The 16,917-nt window shown below is 40.4% G+C and overlaps 1 protein-coding gene across 2 annotated transcripts in view; it reads left to right on the top strand.

Moving 5' to 3' along the window:
- Positions 1-16,917, top strand: part of GALNTL5 (polypeptide N-acetylgalactosaminyltransferase like 5) — a 69,860-nt gene that overhangs the window by 40,100 nt on the left and 12,843 nt on the right. For both annotated transcript variants that reach the window (XM_017863670.1, XM_017863669.1), the window contains one exon: positions 11,625-11,874. In XM_017863670.1, coding sequence (XP_017719159.1) covers positions 11,625-11,874 — 250 coding nt within the window. The remainder of the gene's footprint in view (positions 1-11,624; positions 11,875-16,917) is intronic.

Here is a 16,917-nt window from a genome sequence, read left to right as displayed (position 1 = left end):
CTTTTTTTTTGTTTTTAAAAAAAAAAAAAAAAAAAAATTGGTTTTTACATTAAACTTTGAGTCTACCTGGAACTGTTTGTTCTGGGAACGGTGTAAGTTAAGAATGTAATGTAATTTTTTCAGAATGAATAGCCAATTTTCCCCACACCATTCATTGAATAGTCCACCGTTTCTTCATTGGTTGCAATGCTATTTTTATCGTTTTATCAAATGTCTGTGTATTCCTGGGTCTATTTCCAGCATCTCTCTTCTGCTCTATGATGGTATTTTTGTATTTCTAGGCTAATCACGCTGTCTCTTGATTAGTACAGCTTGATAAGAAGTTTTTATATCTTCTTATTTTCTTGATAAGAAGATTTGTAGGACAAATCTTTCCACTTCGTTCTGCAAAAGTATCTTAGCTAGGATTGTCTTATCAAGTTCCAGGAAAAACGTGCTGAGATTTTCACTAGAATTGTATAGACATGATAGATTAAAATGGGAAAGAATTTACATCTTTTTGATGATAAATGTCCCCACCCATGGGCATTTATTCAGATCTGCTTTTATATTCTTTTGGTGTTTTGTCATTTGCTCTATAGATAATATGTACGAAGATTTATTTCTGTTTATCTTGATTTTTCGGTTGTTGTTTTAAAAATTGTGATTTGGGACCTTCTTGTTATATTTTTTAATTATTACTGGTACATAGGAATGAGATCTTTTGGTATATTTGATCTTGTAAATAGAAACCTCAGTAAACTCTTAATTGTTAGTGGTTGGTGGGTAGAGTTGCTTGCATTTTCTATCAGCTGAAGATAATTTTCCTTCTACCTCTCTAATGTTGATTAGAAATGGCGGTAGCAGGCATCCTTTCTGCTTTTGACTTTCATGGGAATAATTCTGACTTATCATTTAGTTACTATATTGATGTGCATTCGTTTCCTAGGACTGCTATAATGAAGCAGCACAAACCAAGTGGCTTGAAATAACAGATATTCATATTTTCCCAGTTTTGGAGGCCAGAGGTCCACAATCAAGGTGTGAACAGGACCTTATTCCTTCTGAGACCTGCAGGGGAGGCTCCTTCCCCGTCTCTTCAGCTTCTGGTGGTGGCTGCCAGTCCCAGGCTGCAGCAGTGTCACCCTTGGCTCCACCTCTCTGTTCACAGGCGTCCTCCCTGTATGTCTGTGTCTGTGTCTCCCCCAACCGAATCTCAGAAGGACACCAGTCACATTGAATGAAGGGCTCCCTCTACCCCGGTATGACCTCATTGCATCTGCAAAGACCTTGTTTCTAGATAAAGACACATTTTGAAGTTCCTGGGACTTGAAAATATCATTTTGGGGAGCACAGTTCAACCCATAACACTATGGTTTGGATTGGTTTTGTTTAAAAGGGGAATCTTATTTTTTTTATTTCGAAAAATTTTAAACCCACATAATACCCATAGAAACGCTTCCCTAGAGTCGCTGGGTGTAGACGTAAATATCTCCCAACACCCACTCACACACATGCTCTCCACCCCTTCTCACCCCGCGCACATGCGTCACATCTGTGTTCAAAAGTAAGATGTGGATCAGACACAATGGTTCATGCCTAGAATCCCAGCACTTTGAGAGGCTGAGGCGGGTGGATCACCTGAGGTCGGGAGTTCGAGACCAACCTGACCAACATGGAGAAACCCCGTCTCCACTAAAAATACAAAAATTAGCCAGGCGTGGTGGCGCACGCCTGTAATCCTAGCTACTCAGGAGGCTGAGGCAGAAGAATCGGTTGAACCCAGGAGATGGAGGCTGCAGTGAGCCAAGATCATGTCACTGCACTCCAGCCTGGGCAACAGAGCGAGACCCTGTCTCAAAAAAAAAAAAAGTAAGATGTATTTATGATTTTCTTTGTACCGTATTCCTATACTTTTCACTTTACCAGACTCATAGAACAAATCGTATGGTTTTCCTTGTTTCTAAAACTTTACGTAAGACAGAGATTACGTCTTGCAGAGAACTGGCCTATAAACTTCCCAGGCACTGGTGTCTTTTTTGGTTTCCTCTTTAATCCAGATTGTTTTCCTTTCTTTTAGGAGTGATTTTGAAAGTTTCCAAACAATTTTAAGAGATTTTAAAATTATTTTTTGTTTATTACTACTTAACTGTATTGTGGTCAGAAATTTTAAATTTCTGTTGTGTCTTAAGCTGGGTCAATTTTCACAATGTCTATGTGTATTTTACACTTTTTTTCTTTTGAGACACGATCTCTGTCTGTCACCCAGTCCGGAGTGCAGTGGAGTAACCGAAGCTCACTGTAGCCTCGAACTCTGGGGTCAAGCGATCCTCCCACCTTAGCCTCTCAAATGTTGGAACTGCAAGCATGAGGCACCACACCTGGCCTATTTTCTTAACTTTTGGTAGAGATGGGGTCTCACTATGCTGCCCAGGCTGGTCTCAAGCAATATCCTCCCACCTAACCTCTCAAAGTGCTGGGATTACAGGCATGAGCCACCACATATGGCCCTTCTATGTGTATTTTCAAAGAATGTATATTTTTTCTTTTGGTTGTAGGTTGTGAGTGTGTGTGTGTGTGTGTGTGTGTGTGTATACTTTTGTTCATATCTTTGATATTTTACTGATGGAATTCGACTTTATTTCTATGTTTCTTAGAGTTGTCCTGAAACCTTCAGCTGTGACTGTGAATGTGTGCGCCTGCCTCTCCTGGCCCTTTGCCAGTGCTTGCTATCTGTCAGCCTGTCTGTTCCCCACACCCCAAGTGATGTAGGTGGCTGCCTGAGCCAGACATGCTCCTGAGTCACAAGTGTGGGATCCTGTTGTGTGGGCAGGTGAGGCAGCAGCCAGCGGCCCAGCCTTCACGTATCCAAGTATTCACTTATCCCTCCAGGATTTATCTCTTGCCGGCCGTGTGCTACCCATGCACGTTTATTCTTTTTTATCAACTCTTTTGAGATGCAAACTGTACCTACTGAGGCTGGAGACGGGTTTTCACATGATGTTCATGTGTGCACACTTCTTTGGAGCCAGGTCGACTTCCTTGGAGCTATTTGCATTATTATAAAGCGACACTGTCTCTCCAGTAGGGCACGCAGTGATGTGTTCCCTGCTTTCCCTGACCTTTCTCTTCCTGCCTCCCTCACTCACCCCACAGCTGCACCGGCCTTCCTGCTTCTCTCCCAGCCTGCCAAGCCTCATCCTATCTCAGAGCCTCTGCACATGACTGGCTTCCCCTGGAATGTTCTTCTCCCAGGCATCTGCATGACCTGTTATCTCACTTTGTTCAGTTATCTGATCAAATGCCACTTTATCACAGTGGTCTTTCAAACCACCCCATATTAAATAGCAGAACCCTATCCCTCTCTATCACCCTTACCCCAATTTTTTTTTTTAGATGGAGTCTCGCTATGTCGCCCAGGCTGGAGTGCAGGAGCGCGATCTCGGCTCACTGCAAGCTCTGCGTCTCGGGTTCACGCCATTCTCCTGCCTCAGCCTCCCGGTGCCCACCACCATGCCTGGCTAATTTTTTGTAGTTTTAGTAGAGATGGGGTTTCACCGTGTTAGCCAGGATGGTCTTGATCTCCTGACCTCGTGATCCGCCCGCCTCGGCCTCCCAAAGTGCTGGGATTACAGGCGTGAGCCACTGTGCCCAGCCTCCCTCCATTTCTTTCTCTTCATAATTCTCATCACTATCTGTCCATTTCTTTGGGCCAGTAGTGCTGTCCACGTGGCTGTTGAAGCCGGCCACAGATCGCAGGAGCTGAGGTGGACAGCCTGCGGTGAATGCTGTGCTGTACCTGCAGGGCATGAAGGAAACCGCCTGAGATGCAGGCAGATAGATAACCTCAAGGAGGAGAATGAGAAGGCAAAGTGAAGAAGAGAGTGTTACAACCAGATGGCTTCAATCTAAATAAATCTACAATCAGTTGGCATTTTTTTTTTTTTTTTTTTTTTTTTTTTTTTGCATGGGAGCAGAAATGTCATGGTTTGGAGGCAAACATGCAAACATGAGTGATGATTAAACCATGGGTAATGATGAAATGCTAGTGATGCAGGGTTCATGCAGTTTGGGAGAAGGAGTTTTTTTTTTTTTTTTTTTTTCAGTAACATTGCAGGGAAGCAGTATCTTCCAGGGAGAGTTAGACAAGCCATTCTTCTGAGCCTCAGCCTCCTAATCCAAAATATGGGAATGATGCTATCGAACTAACATGGCTGTTACAATGATCAGATAAGGATATTACCTACTTTTTTTTTTTGCAGTATATACTAAATAAATGCTTATTATACAGCAGTTAGTACAAATAAATAATTAAAACATAAACATTGAATTTTATGCTTCAAAATGATAAAATACATACAATTAAAAGACAGGGTAAAAGTAATAAAATACAAAATGTTAATGGTGGAAAGGCTCTCAGAGGTTTTAGAACTCATCAGCCTTTTATCCCAGTTAAAGAAGCTAAGCTCCCGAAAGATTAGAGACTGGCTCTAGGTCATGTCACTCGAGGCTCAAACCCAGGAATTCTGGTGCCATCTCAGTAGACGGCATCATGCCACCACCAGATTATGAGGATGTAGCGTACAAACAAAATTTAGAATGTTTAATAGTGTCGTTGCTTTGATTTCTTTTTACAAAATCCAAATGGCTAGGTTTAACAGATTTATAGTGAGTTAAATAGAAATGCTTATGTGTTTTACAAAAACTGGTTATATGCTTAAGCACAGATTCTCTGTAAATCCCCTGACATAGATTTTGCACACCACATTCTTAAACACCAATACCAAAAAATTGGAAAGACATAGCAATAACAGGCTGGGTGCAGTGGCTCACACCTGTAATCCCAGTGCTTTGGGAGGCTGAGGAGGGAGGATTGCTTGAGGCCAGGAGTTGGAGACCAGCCTGGGAAACATGAGAAGACCTCATTTCTACAGAAATAAATAAATAAGTAAAAATTAACCAGGTGTGGTGGCCCGTGCCTGTAATCCTATCTATTTGGGAGGGTGAGGGAGGAGGATCACTCGAGCCCAGGTGCTCAAGGTTACAGTGAGCTATGACGATGCCACTGCACTCTAGACAGAGCAACACATCACAACCCCATCTCAAAAAACAAATAAGAAAAAGATGTAGCAATAACATAATGTGTAGGTAAAAAAAAACTTTTTTTAAGACTTTAAAAATGCTTGGTTATAGAGACCAAACTGAGAATTTTAATGTTATGTAAAATAAATTATATATAATGAGTTATGTTTAAAGGTAAAAATATGGACACTAACCAAAGAACAAAATTAAATACAAAATAGAGAAAAACAGGAAATACTGTGAAACTGATACATACGATATTTGTTGATTTTCAAAAAACAAGTTAACAAACCTTGCAATCCACAATCCCTAGAGAAACGGTGCAAATAGACTACTACAGGAGAGCAGAAAATAAGCTTCTGCACAGGGTAAGATGGAGAATGTAGGCCGGGCGCGGTGGCTGAAGCCTGTAATCCCAGCACTTTGGGAGGCCGAGACGGGCGGATCACAAGGTCAGGAGATCGAGACCATCCTGGCTAACACGGTGAAACCTCGTCTCTACTAAAAGATACAAAAAACTAGCCGGGCGAGGTGGCGGGCGCCTGTAGTCCCAGCTACAGTAAACCCGGGAGGCGGAGCTTGCAGTGAGCTGAGATCCGGCCACTGCACTCCAGACTGGGAGACAGAGCCAGACTCCGTCTCAAAAAAAAAAAAAAAAAAAAAAAAAAAAAGATGGAGAATGTAGCTCCCAACTCCAGACTTTAGGGAGCAGTGGAACTGTTTAGAATATTTCCACAAACACTCTCTGGAAGCAAGTAGGGGAAAAATCCCTGTATCAGGCAGGCTTGACCTCATTCCCTTTACTCGTTGCAGGCCCGAAAGAGAATCTGATGAATGTGTGATAGGTCATCTAGCACATGAATGATAGGCTATCTCTAAAAACGATAAATAGCACAGTCCTTTCCAAAACTCTCAAGGGCAGCAGAAGTAGAGCAACTGTCCTTTCCTGGCAAGAAACTTCAGATTCCCACAAAATATTCCTGTGAAGGAGAGAAATCAGCTGAAGAGGGACCCTCACCACTACTTTACTCTCCTTATATGATGTAAGTTTCCCCCATTAAATACTTTATGATGAGTGAAAATAAAATCTCATTGAAATGTAGGTGTTAGCTGGCCTGTTCCCACATGTTTTTAACTTAAATCAGCATTCAGGAATACCTGAATAAAGGTATAAATAAAGTATATTTTAAATTATTTTGCAATTTTTAATACTGCATTTATGGTCTTTCTGGGTCAATCCTCAAAGTTGCAAATATTTAAATTTTTCACATTAAGGGTACAAGTGTACACCATATACATTAAAGAGATACTGCAAATCTGTATGGAAAAGACTTTGAAAATGTTTTGTTGTATTTGTTGTTTAATGCTGCTTAAACAATTAGCCATTTGGGAAAATTCTAGGTCTTTATTTCATACCATAACCCAAATAAATAATAACTGGATTAATGTTAATTTTATTTTAAAAAATCAAACCATGGTCAGGTGTGGTGGCTCATGCTTGTAATTCCAGCGCTTTAGGAGGCGAAGGCAAGAGGATGGCTTGAGGCCAGGAGTTCTAAGACCAGCCTGACAACACAGTGAGATACCATCTCTATAAAAATTTTTGTTAAAAAAATTAGGCGAGTGTGTTGGTACACACCTGTAGTCCGAGCTACTCAGGAGGCTGAGGCAAGAGGATTGCTTGAGTCCAGGAGCTGGAGGTTAAAGTAAGCTATAGTAGCACCACTCCATTCCAGCCTGGGCAACAGAGTGAGACTGTCTCTTTAAAAACATCACCATCATAAACTTCTTAAAGGAGAATTACAAAATATAAAAACATAGATTAATACTTGTCTGTTCTATGAATAAATAAGAAATTTCAAAGCTTAAAGCCAATGGAAAAGGCAGCTGAAAAACGTCTATTTTTTTAACCAAAAAAATGTAAAATTGCTGCAAATAAAATAATAAAATTAAATAACAGTAGGCTTGGGGAAATATAACAAGACAAAAAGTTAATATTCTTAGTATGTAAAATGTACATTTAAAATCCATTAAAAATACAACTCCAAGCTGGGCATGGTGGCTCACGCCCATAATCCCAGCACTTTGGAAGGCCGAGGCAGGTGGATCATATGAAGTCAGAAGTTCGAGACTAGCCTGGCCAACATGGTGAAACCCCATCTCCACTAAAAATAAAAAAAATAGCTGGGCGTGATGGCAGGCGCCTGTAATCCCAGCTACTTGGGAGGCTGAAGCAGGAGAATTGCTTGAAGCTGGGAGGTGGAGGTTGCAATGAGCCAAGATCGTGTCCCTGCACTCCAGCCTGGGTGACAGAGCAAGGCTTTATCTCAAAAAACAAACAACAACAACAAAACGACTCCAATAGGCAAAGCACATGAAAATTTCATTTACAAATGGCAAATTGTGGACAATTCAACCTCATCAGTGAAAATTTAACCAGATTTTTAAAATTGAGGTGAGATTAATATAAAACTAATCGTTTTTAAATGAACAATTGAGTATTTCACACCTTCACAATGTTGTATAGCCATGACCTCTAACTCCAAAACATTTTCATTACCTGAAAAGAAAATCTTTTACCCATTAAGCAGCTTCTTCCCTCCAGTCCCTGGCAACCACCAATCTGTGTTCTGTCTCTTTCTAGGAATTTCATACCAACGGAATCATACAATATGTAACTTTTTGTGTTGGGCTTCTTTCACTTAGCATAATATTTTTAAGGTTCATCCACATGGTGGATGTATCAGTACTTCCTTCCTTTTTATGGTTGAATAATATTCCATTCTGTGATATAACACAGTTTGTTTCTCCATTCATCCACTGATGGGCATTTGGGCTGTTTCCATCTTTTGGCTGTTGTCAATAGTACTGCTGTGACCATGCACATACATATACATACATTTGTTTGAATTCTTTTGGTATGTTCCTAGGAGTAGAATTGCTGGGTCTTACGATAATTCCAGCTTTAAATTTTGGGGGAGCTGCCAAGCTCTTTTCTTCAGTGACTGCACCATTTACGCTCCCATCCGCAGTGTGTAAGAGTTCAGATTTCTCCATGTCCTTGCCAAAACTTAGTTTTCATTTTTTAAGTTCTCGCCATCCTAATGGAAGTGAAGTGGTCCTTCACTGTGGATTTGATTTGTATTTTCCTAATGACTAATGATGTTGCGCATCTGTTCGTGTGCTTGCGAGCCATTTGTACATCTTCTTAGGAGAACCAGATGTTATTTTTCACCTACCAAATTAGTAGACATGATTTTAAAATGCTAATCATGTTATGTAATATTATAGAAGCTATTTTAGGTGAAAAATGTGAAGTATAAAACTGTGTGTGTGCTGCCAATAGTATGAAAACTTTTATGTGTTAAAAATGGGACTCTTCTTAGCTCAGTTTTGGTTGAGGCATGAAAATCAAAGCTGTAATAGTCCAAAGTGAGTTGTTAGACTGACCACGATAAAGACATTTCAAAATAGAAATCTGAGAACCAATGAGATGGCTCAGCCACATTGAGTCATATTGTCAGAGATTAAAGGAGATTTTTGGAGAAAGCTACTGCTCAAAGCCTGGTGAGAGAGACTTGATATGAATTCAGCACATTCTCAGACATCAATACAATAAAATTGGAAATATATTGGGATTGAGGAGAAGTGAACTAATGTTAGTTCTTTGCCTGAAAATCAAAAGGATAAAAGGACTGTGACCAGCTATAGAACAAAGGACACTTGCTTTTAGGTTAGTATAGCTGTATTTGTGGCAGGGTTTGCTTTGGCAGTGTTGGAGAGAGAGAGCCATAGGGATCATCTTAGATGGTGTCTGGTAGGACTATCTAGAAGAATGGACAGGTCTCAGCAGAGAAGCTGGAGGCAGAACACAGGAGCTTAAGGAGCTGAGAAGACAGACTGAGTCATCAGAATAGAATGCACTTGCCCAGTTTGTGAGAATTGCCAACAAGAGACCACCAGGGATGGGAGGGGAGGTCCTCAAAATTACTATGCGAGCCACACCCTCAGAGAACTCAGCCCAGAGAGTGCCAAGTCCAGGCAAGAAAGAACTTTCCTGCTCCCTGTACTCCTCGCCTCTCACCCATCATTCCCAACAGCATTGGACAAGTGTTTCAATTTCTCTACAACATCCCCAACACTTGCTATCATCTGTCTTTTTCATTCTCGCCATCCTAGTGGATGTAAAGGGATACCTCATTGTGATTTTTATTAACGGTTTTCTGATGACTAATGATGTTGAATGTCTTTTCACATGCTTATCAGTCATTTATACATCTTTGAAAAAATGTCTATTCAAATCTCTTGCGCATTTTAAATCAAGTTATTTGTCTTTTTATTACTAACTTGTAAGAATTCTTTATATATTCTCATACAAGTCCTTTATTAGATGTATGATTTGGAAATACTTTCCCCCATTTTATGGACTCTCTCTCTCTCTCTTTCTTTTTTTGACTGAGTCTTGCTCTGTCGCCCAGGCTGGAGTGCAGTGGCACGATCTTGGCTCACTGCAACCTCCGCCTCCTGGGGTCAAGAGATTCTCCTGCCTTAGCCTCCTAAGTAGTTGGGATTATAGGCACCCGCCACCACACCCTGCTAAATTTTTTTGTATTTTTAATAGAGACAGAGTTTCACTATGTTGGCCAGGCTGGTCTTGAGCTCCTGACCTCAGGTGATCCACGCGCCTCAGCCTCCCAAAGTGCTGGGATTACAGGCATAAGCCACTGCACCCAGCCATTTTTTTCATTTTCTTGATTGTGTCTTTTAAGCATAAAAGTTTTTGCTTTTGATGAATTCCAACATATCTATTTTTTCTTATGTTCCCTGTATTTTTGGCGTCATATCTAAGAAACCATTGCCTCACCTAAGGTCATAAATGTATGCCTATGTTTCCTTCTGAGTTTTATAATTTTAGCTCTTACCTTAGGTCTATGACCCATTTGATTTGATTTTTAGAGTGATATGAGTTAGGGGTCTAACTTCATTCTTTTGCATGTGGATATTCCGTTGCCTCAGCACCATTTATTGAAAAGACTATACTTTCTCCATTGAATTGTCTTGGCCCTTGTCAAAAATCAATTGACCATAGACACATGGTTTATTTCTGGTTTCTGTGTCTATCCTTATGCCAATCACACATTGTTTTGATTATTATCACTTTGTAGTAAGCCTTGAAATCAGAAAGCCCTTCAACCTTACTTTTTTTCAAAATTATTTTGGCTAATCTAGGTCCCTTGCCTTTTTGTATGACTTTTAGGATCAATTTCTTTAAAAAGAGGCAGCTGGGATTGCAGTAGGGATTGCACTGAATCTGTAGATTAGTATGGGGATTATTGCCATATTAAGTCTTGATCGAAACATGGTTTTTTTTTTTATACCTTTCTAATGATTTTACATTGGCTACAAGAAAAAGTCTAAACTCTACTAGTTGAAGTTTGGGGTTCCTTCTACATTAGGCCCCTAGTGTAGTTCAATAATATACCTTCTTTATTTTATGCCAATTATTCCCATGTCCTCTAAGCAGAATAGGTCCCCACTAAAGCTTGAACTCAAAGGCTGAGGTGGGCAGATCACCTGAGGTCAGGAGTTCGAGACCAGCCTGGCCAACATGGTGAAACCCCGTCTCTACTAAAAATACAAAAATTAGCTGGGTGTGGTGGCAGGCACCTATAATCCCAGCTACTTGGGAGGCTGAGGCAGGAGAATTGCTTGAATCCGGGAGGCAGTGGTTGCAGTGAGCCAAGATTATGCCACTACACTCCAGCCTGGGCAATAGAACAAGACTCCATCTCAAAAAAAAAAAAAAAAAAGTTTGAACTCAAGCAAAAGTCGTGATGCATGTCTGCATCCCATGCACCAAACTCAATGCCTAAGACGGTGTCCTCTCAGTAAAAATTTGCTAATTTTAAGCTGATCAGTCAGGACCAAGTTAAAATCATTTTTTAAAATGGAAGTCCAGGGCTGGGCGCGGTGGCTCAAGCCTGTAATCCCAGCACTTTGGGAGGCCGAGACGGGCAGATCACGAGGTCAGGAGATCGAGACCATCCTGGCTAACACGGTGAAACCCCGTCTCTACTAAAAAATACAAAAAACTAGCCAGGTGAGGTGGCGGGCGCCTGTAGTCCCAGCTACTTGGGAGGCTGAGCCAGGAGAATGGCGTAAACCCGGGAGGCGGAGCTTGTAGTGAGCTGAGATCCGGCCACTGCACTCCAGCCTGGGCCACAGAGCGAGACTCCGTCTCAAAAAAAAATAAATAAAATAAAATAAAATAAAATAAAATAAAATGGAAGTCCAGTTCAGTTCCACCTGCTCCTTTAGAATTCTCCCTGAAACCACTCTCTAACCCACAATTACTGGCTTCCTCTGAACATCTATAGCACATGATGTCGCATATTTTTGCACATAATAATGTATTTCTTGTTTCCTCCCAATGAAACTAAAAGCACTGTAAGAGCCAAACACACAGTAAATGCTCAAGAAATATTCATTGCATTGAACTGTGCTTTGGATTGCCGTATTTTTCAGCTATGTGGACTAACATTGCCCTGCTCTTGCCTCCCCAGGGGATGTTCTGGTGTTCCTGGACAGCCACTGTGAAGTGAACAGAGTATGGTTGGAGCCCCTGCTGCATGCCATTGCCAAGGACCCCAAAATGGTGGTGTGCCCCCTGATAGATGTCATTGATGATAGAACTCTGGAGTATAAGCCCTCTCCTGTTGTAAGGGGAGCTTTTGACTGGAACCTACAATTTAAATGGGATAATGTTTTCTCTTATGAGATGGATGGACCAGAAGGACCTACTAAACCGATCCGGTGAGATTTCTTCTGGTTTTGGAAAAATATAGCATATGTGTACTGAGACCCAGGGGGAAAACGCCTCCAGAGATTATTCTTTCAAGTTCTTGGGCTTAATGAAAATGTTCTGTTACTTGTTTCTAGAAGTCTTTAATACAGTAACGGAATTATTGTCAATAGAATCACTTAGTACTCAATATATAATGTGATATGACATTTATCTTCACATGATCTTTAACTCTTTGATTCGCTGGTACTGAACACAATCCTATATGGATTCAATCATGACTCTGAGGAGCAATATTTAATTTTGACTAAAAGCTCAAGTCAAACAGACCTAGTTTGCAGGAGGGACTCCATCATTTGTTAGCGGTTTAGGGCTGCCATGTACAGTTGCACCAGCTGTGCACTGCACATATCCAGGAGATACTGTTCACATAAAGACCATAAGGTCAATAGCATGTCTGGAATTGTACATTAAGACAGCCCTCAGTTGGCACAGTTACCTCTCTCAGCTTCAATGTCCTCATCTGTAAAACAGTGATAGTAATAATTAACACATGTCTCTTAGGATTGTCAAGGGGATTAAATGAGCCAATACATGTAAAACACATAGCTGAAGGCTTGACACAGAGGAAGTGATCTGATCAAGATCAACATTAGATAGGGTATTGTCACAGACTTCGGAACAAAGGTGTACTTTATTTTAATAACATGTAATATGTAGAAATCTCAATAAAAATAAAAAACAACTCCAGCCCGGGCGACAGAGCAAGACTCCATCTCAAAAAAATAAATAAATAAAAATAAAAAATAAAAAAAATAAAATAAAAAACAGCATTAATCTTTTGAGTTATCTCAAAATGATTTTTAAATAAAGTTACTTTTAGTAAGAAATAGCTATGGTGTTCCAATTACACAAATTTGGTTTATAATTTTTGTAATATTTCCATCTCACATATAAACATGGTTTAGCTCTAATGAAAAATAACTGATATTCCAACTGAAACTGTATTTCTAATATTTATTTGCTAAATGGTAAAATGTTTAGAATCTAATACACGCGGCCTATGTGTATATACATTGGTTCATCCTTTTTGAAAACAATTTTGGCAATGCAAATTAAGAATGCTTATAATATCCTTATTCTTTGATGCAGTAATCCACTTACCTTGATTTTATTTGAAAAGAGTCAGAAATAAGCAAGGAGAATGTATATAGTGTGTCAATATTTATATTAATAAAAGCTGAAAACAACATAAATATTCATACTATTGAGATCGGTAAAAAAATAAAGTATATTCATTTTTTTTGGCCGGGCGCGGTGGCTCAAGCCTGTAATCCCAGCACTTTGTGGAGGCCGAGACGGGTGGATCACGAGGTCAGGAATATCGAGACATCCTTGGCTAACCCGTGAAACCCCGTCTCTACTAAAAAAATACAAAAAACTAGCGGGCGAGGTGGCAGGCGCCTGTAGTCCCAGCATCAGGAGGCTGAGGGCAGGAGAATGGGCATTAAACCCGGGAGGCGGAGCTTGCAGTGAGCTGAGATCCGGCCACTGCACTCTGCCTGGGCGATAGAGAGAGACTCCATGCTCAAAAAAAAAAAAAAAAAGTATATTCATTTTTATGGACTATCACATAATCATTAAAAGTAAAGTTTTCAAGGGCTAACTAACTAAAAAGAAAACTTCTCACATGTTAAATTAAAAAATCAAACCATACAACATTTTCTGTTAGTATGATACTTTTGTGTGATTATATATGTACATATTATATGTAATATATATTATACATATTACATATATTATAATCGTATGTTACACTAAAATATATAATAATATGTATAAGAAAAAAGTTATTTTTAAAGGTTAAAAGAAAAAATAAATTTTATTTTATTATTTTATTGTTTTATTATTTGTATAAATATAAGGGGTACAAGGGCAATTTTGTGACATGGTTATATTCCCTAGTGGTGAAGTCTGGACTTTTCAAGTATCCACCACTCAAACAATGTACACCGTACCCATTAAGTCACTTCTTGTCATCCACTGCCCTCTTGTCCCCACGCTTCTGTCTCCAGTGCCTGTCAGTCCACACTCTATGTCCATGTGTACACATTATTTAGCTCCCACTTATAAATGAGAGCATGTGTATTTCTCTTTCTGTTTATGAATTGTTTCACTTAAGATAATGGCCTCCAGTTCCATCCATGTTGCAGCCAAAGACATAATTTCATTCTTTTTTATGGTTGAATAGTATTCCATTGTGTACATATACCACATTTTCTTTATCCAGTCATCCATTGAGGGACACTTAGGTTGATCCCATGACTTTACAATTGTGAATAATGCTGTGATAAACATACAATGGCAGGTATCTTTTTGATATAAATGATTTCTTTCCTTTTGGGAAGATACCCAATAGTGGGAATGCTGGATTGAATGGTAGTGCTACTTTTAATTCTTTGAGAAATCTCTGTACTGTTTTCCATAGATGTACTAATTGACATTCCTACCAACAGTGTGCAAGCGCTCCCTTTTCTGCTTATCCTCGCCAGCATCTGTTACATATTAATCATAGTATTAATTAGCATTCATAGTACATTTTTCCCATAGTTCTAATGATGACCAAATAAGCTAGGTGCAGTGAGTTTTGGAAAACTTACAAAACAAAAAAAGAAAGAAAAATCATGCCTAGGGCTTATGCCAATGATAACTCAAGACCTGCCCAACTCCCTGACATGCAGGCATCACCATAACCAAGGATCATGTCCTTTCCCCCGAGCCCCCTGCCCTTTTCTAAGGGCAGAGCAAGGCCCTTTCACTTTCTCCCTGCTGTCTCAGACTACAGCCTTTACTAACCACTACCCAACCTTTCTCCTGCTGAGACAGATGCACACATACATGCACATGTGTGCAGGCACACACACACACACACACACTCAGTGACTTCAAGATTTTTAGAGTGAACACTTTCTCCCCTGAAAGGAAGATATAACTCGAATCCTTTGAGCCACACATCTTTTCACCCTATTTTCAATGGTACAAAATGGCATAACTTAAAAAAAAAAAACTGTTTTGTGAAATTACTTAATTTGTAAATTTAATGAGTATTTATTGATTACCTATCATGTGCCAGGCATTGTATTGATAGGAAACATGATCCCAGTCCTCAAATGTGTATAGTCTAGAGGGGAGGTCAGGCAGGTAAAAACAGACAATCAGGACAGTGCTATGGCAGGGGAGTGAGCATTTTCTACCAGGCTTTCTGGGCTGCCTGGAATCACAGTCTCCTTCTAGTGTACCAGTGCCAGATAGAACGCATGTTACCCAGCACACCAGACAGGATAGACAGCACCTACTGCACCAGACGTGACACACATTGCCCAGTGCACCAGGTAGGAACATTCCTATCAGAATACAGTTATCCTGTTATCTCTACCAATTGCAACATTAAAACTACCTTATTTTGACCCCACTTCCTGTCAGTTACGTCCTCTTTTCTCTCTTTTGTATTAAAGCCTTAGAAAGATTTGTCCATCACTATCTCCAATTCCCTTAAACTCACTTCCATCAGGCTTCGCCCCCTGCCATTCACAGTTAAGACTTGTTCATGACCTTCTTATGGTTCAGTCCAATGCTCAGTTCTGGTCCTTATCTCGCTGATCCAGCCACCATGTTGGATGCTGCTGGCTATGCCCTTCTCTTGGACACCCATGTCTCCCTGGGCCTCCAGGGAACCAGAGTTTCCTGGTCCTTCTCCTCCCTCCCTGGTTGCTCCTTCCTATCTCCTTTGCCAGTTTCTCTCCTCCTCTCAACTGTCAATGTTGAAGCACCCAGGGCTCAGGGCTGGTCCTCTACGCTTCTCCACTCACTCACACAGTGATTCTCATCCACTTCATCCATGACTCCCAAAGGACGTCTCCAGCCCTGACCTCTCTCAGAACTCCAGACTCATGTATCCAGCTGCATCCAACTACCTACTTCATAGCCCCACTTGAATGCCAAATAGACATCTCAAACATACCCTGAAGAGAATCTTCCTGCCAAAAACCGGCTCCACCCATAGTATTTCTCATCTCAGTGCACGGCAATTCCGTCCATCTGGTGTGCAGGCCAAAAACACTGGAGTCAGCCTTGACTCTTCTCTTCCTCCAACACCCACACCCCACCCATAAGCAAATCTGTTAGCTCTGTCTCCAAAATATACCAGGAATTCAACCGCATCTTACTATCTACATTGCTGCATTCTTATCCAGGATCCCATTATTTTTCTCTGGGACCACTGTTACCCCTCTAATTGGTCTCCCTACCCTTTCCCGTACACATGGGTCTTGCTTTGTGTGTTGAGTGACTCATATCCCTAAAACATGGGTGCTCAATATATGCTTTTTTGAACAAATGAATGTGAACTCGTGATTATTTTCTCTTTCTTGCTTTTTTTTTCTTTTTCTTTCTTTCTTTCTTTTTTTTTTTAGACAGATTCTCACTCTGTCGCCCAGGCTGGAGTGCAGTGGCGTGATCTCAGCTCACTGCAGCCTCCGCCTCCCAGGTTCAGGTGATTCTCATGCCACAGCATCCCAGGTAGCTGGGATTTACAGGTGCAGGCAACCACATCTGGCTAATTTTTGTATTTTTAGTAGAGATGGAGTTTCACCATGTTGGCCAGGCTGGTCTTGAACTCCTGACCTCAAGTGATCCTCCTACATCGACCTCCCAAGTGTTGGGATTACACGTGTGAGCCACCGCACCCAGCTGTGACTATTTTCAAATGACTTAGTTTGGTATTATTTGGCCCTACTATTGGTGGACAAAACAAGATGCTTTTTAATATTATGGTTTGTCCAGAAGTAAATATTATAATTCACCTAATATCTTTAGAAAGGGAGAGCTCTGAACCCTACTACCCAGTTCAATTGTCATCCTCATGGGAAACTCATATTCCGAGTATCATTTTCCTTCTCATTACGAAAACATTTAGGATATATCGCATACATATTTTGGTGAGAGCTAAGTAAAAGTTATTGCCTATTTTTTTTTTTTTTTTTTTTTTTTTTTTT

Source organism: Rhinopithecus bieti, unplaced genomic scaffold (genome assembly GCF_001698545.2).
Source record: "Rhinopithecus bieti isolate Rb0 unplaced genomic scaffold, ASM169854v2 scaffold_70550, whole genome shotgun sequence".
NCBI lineage: Eukaryota > Metazoa > Chordata > Mammalia > Primates > Cercopithecidae > Rhinopithecus > Rhinopithecus bieti.
Note: the sequence above shows the minus strand (reverse complement) of the source record. Positions and strands in the feature narration are given on the sequence as shown.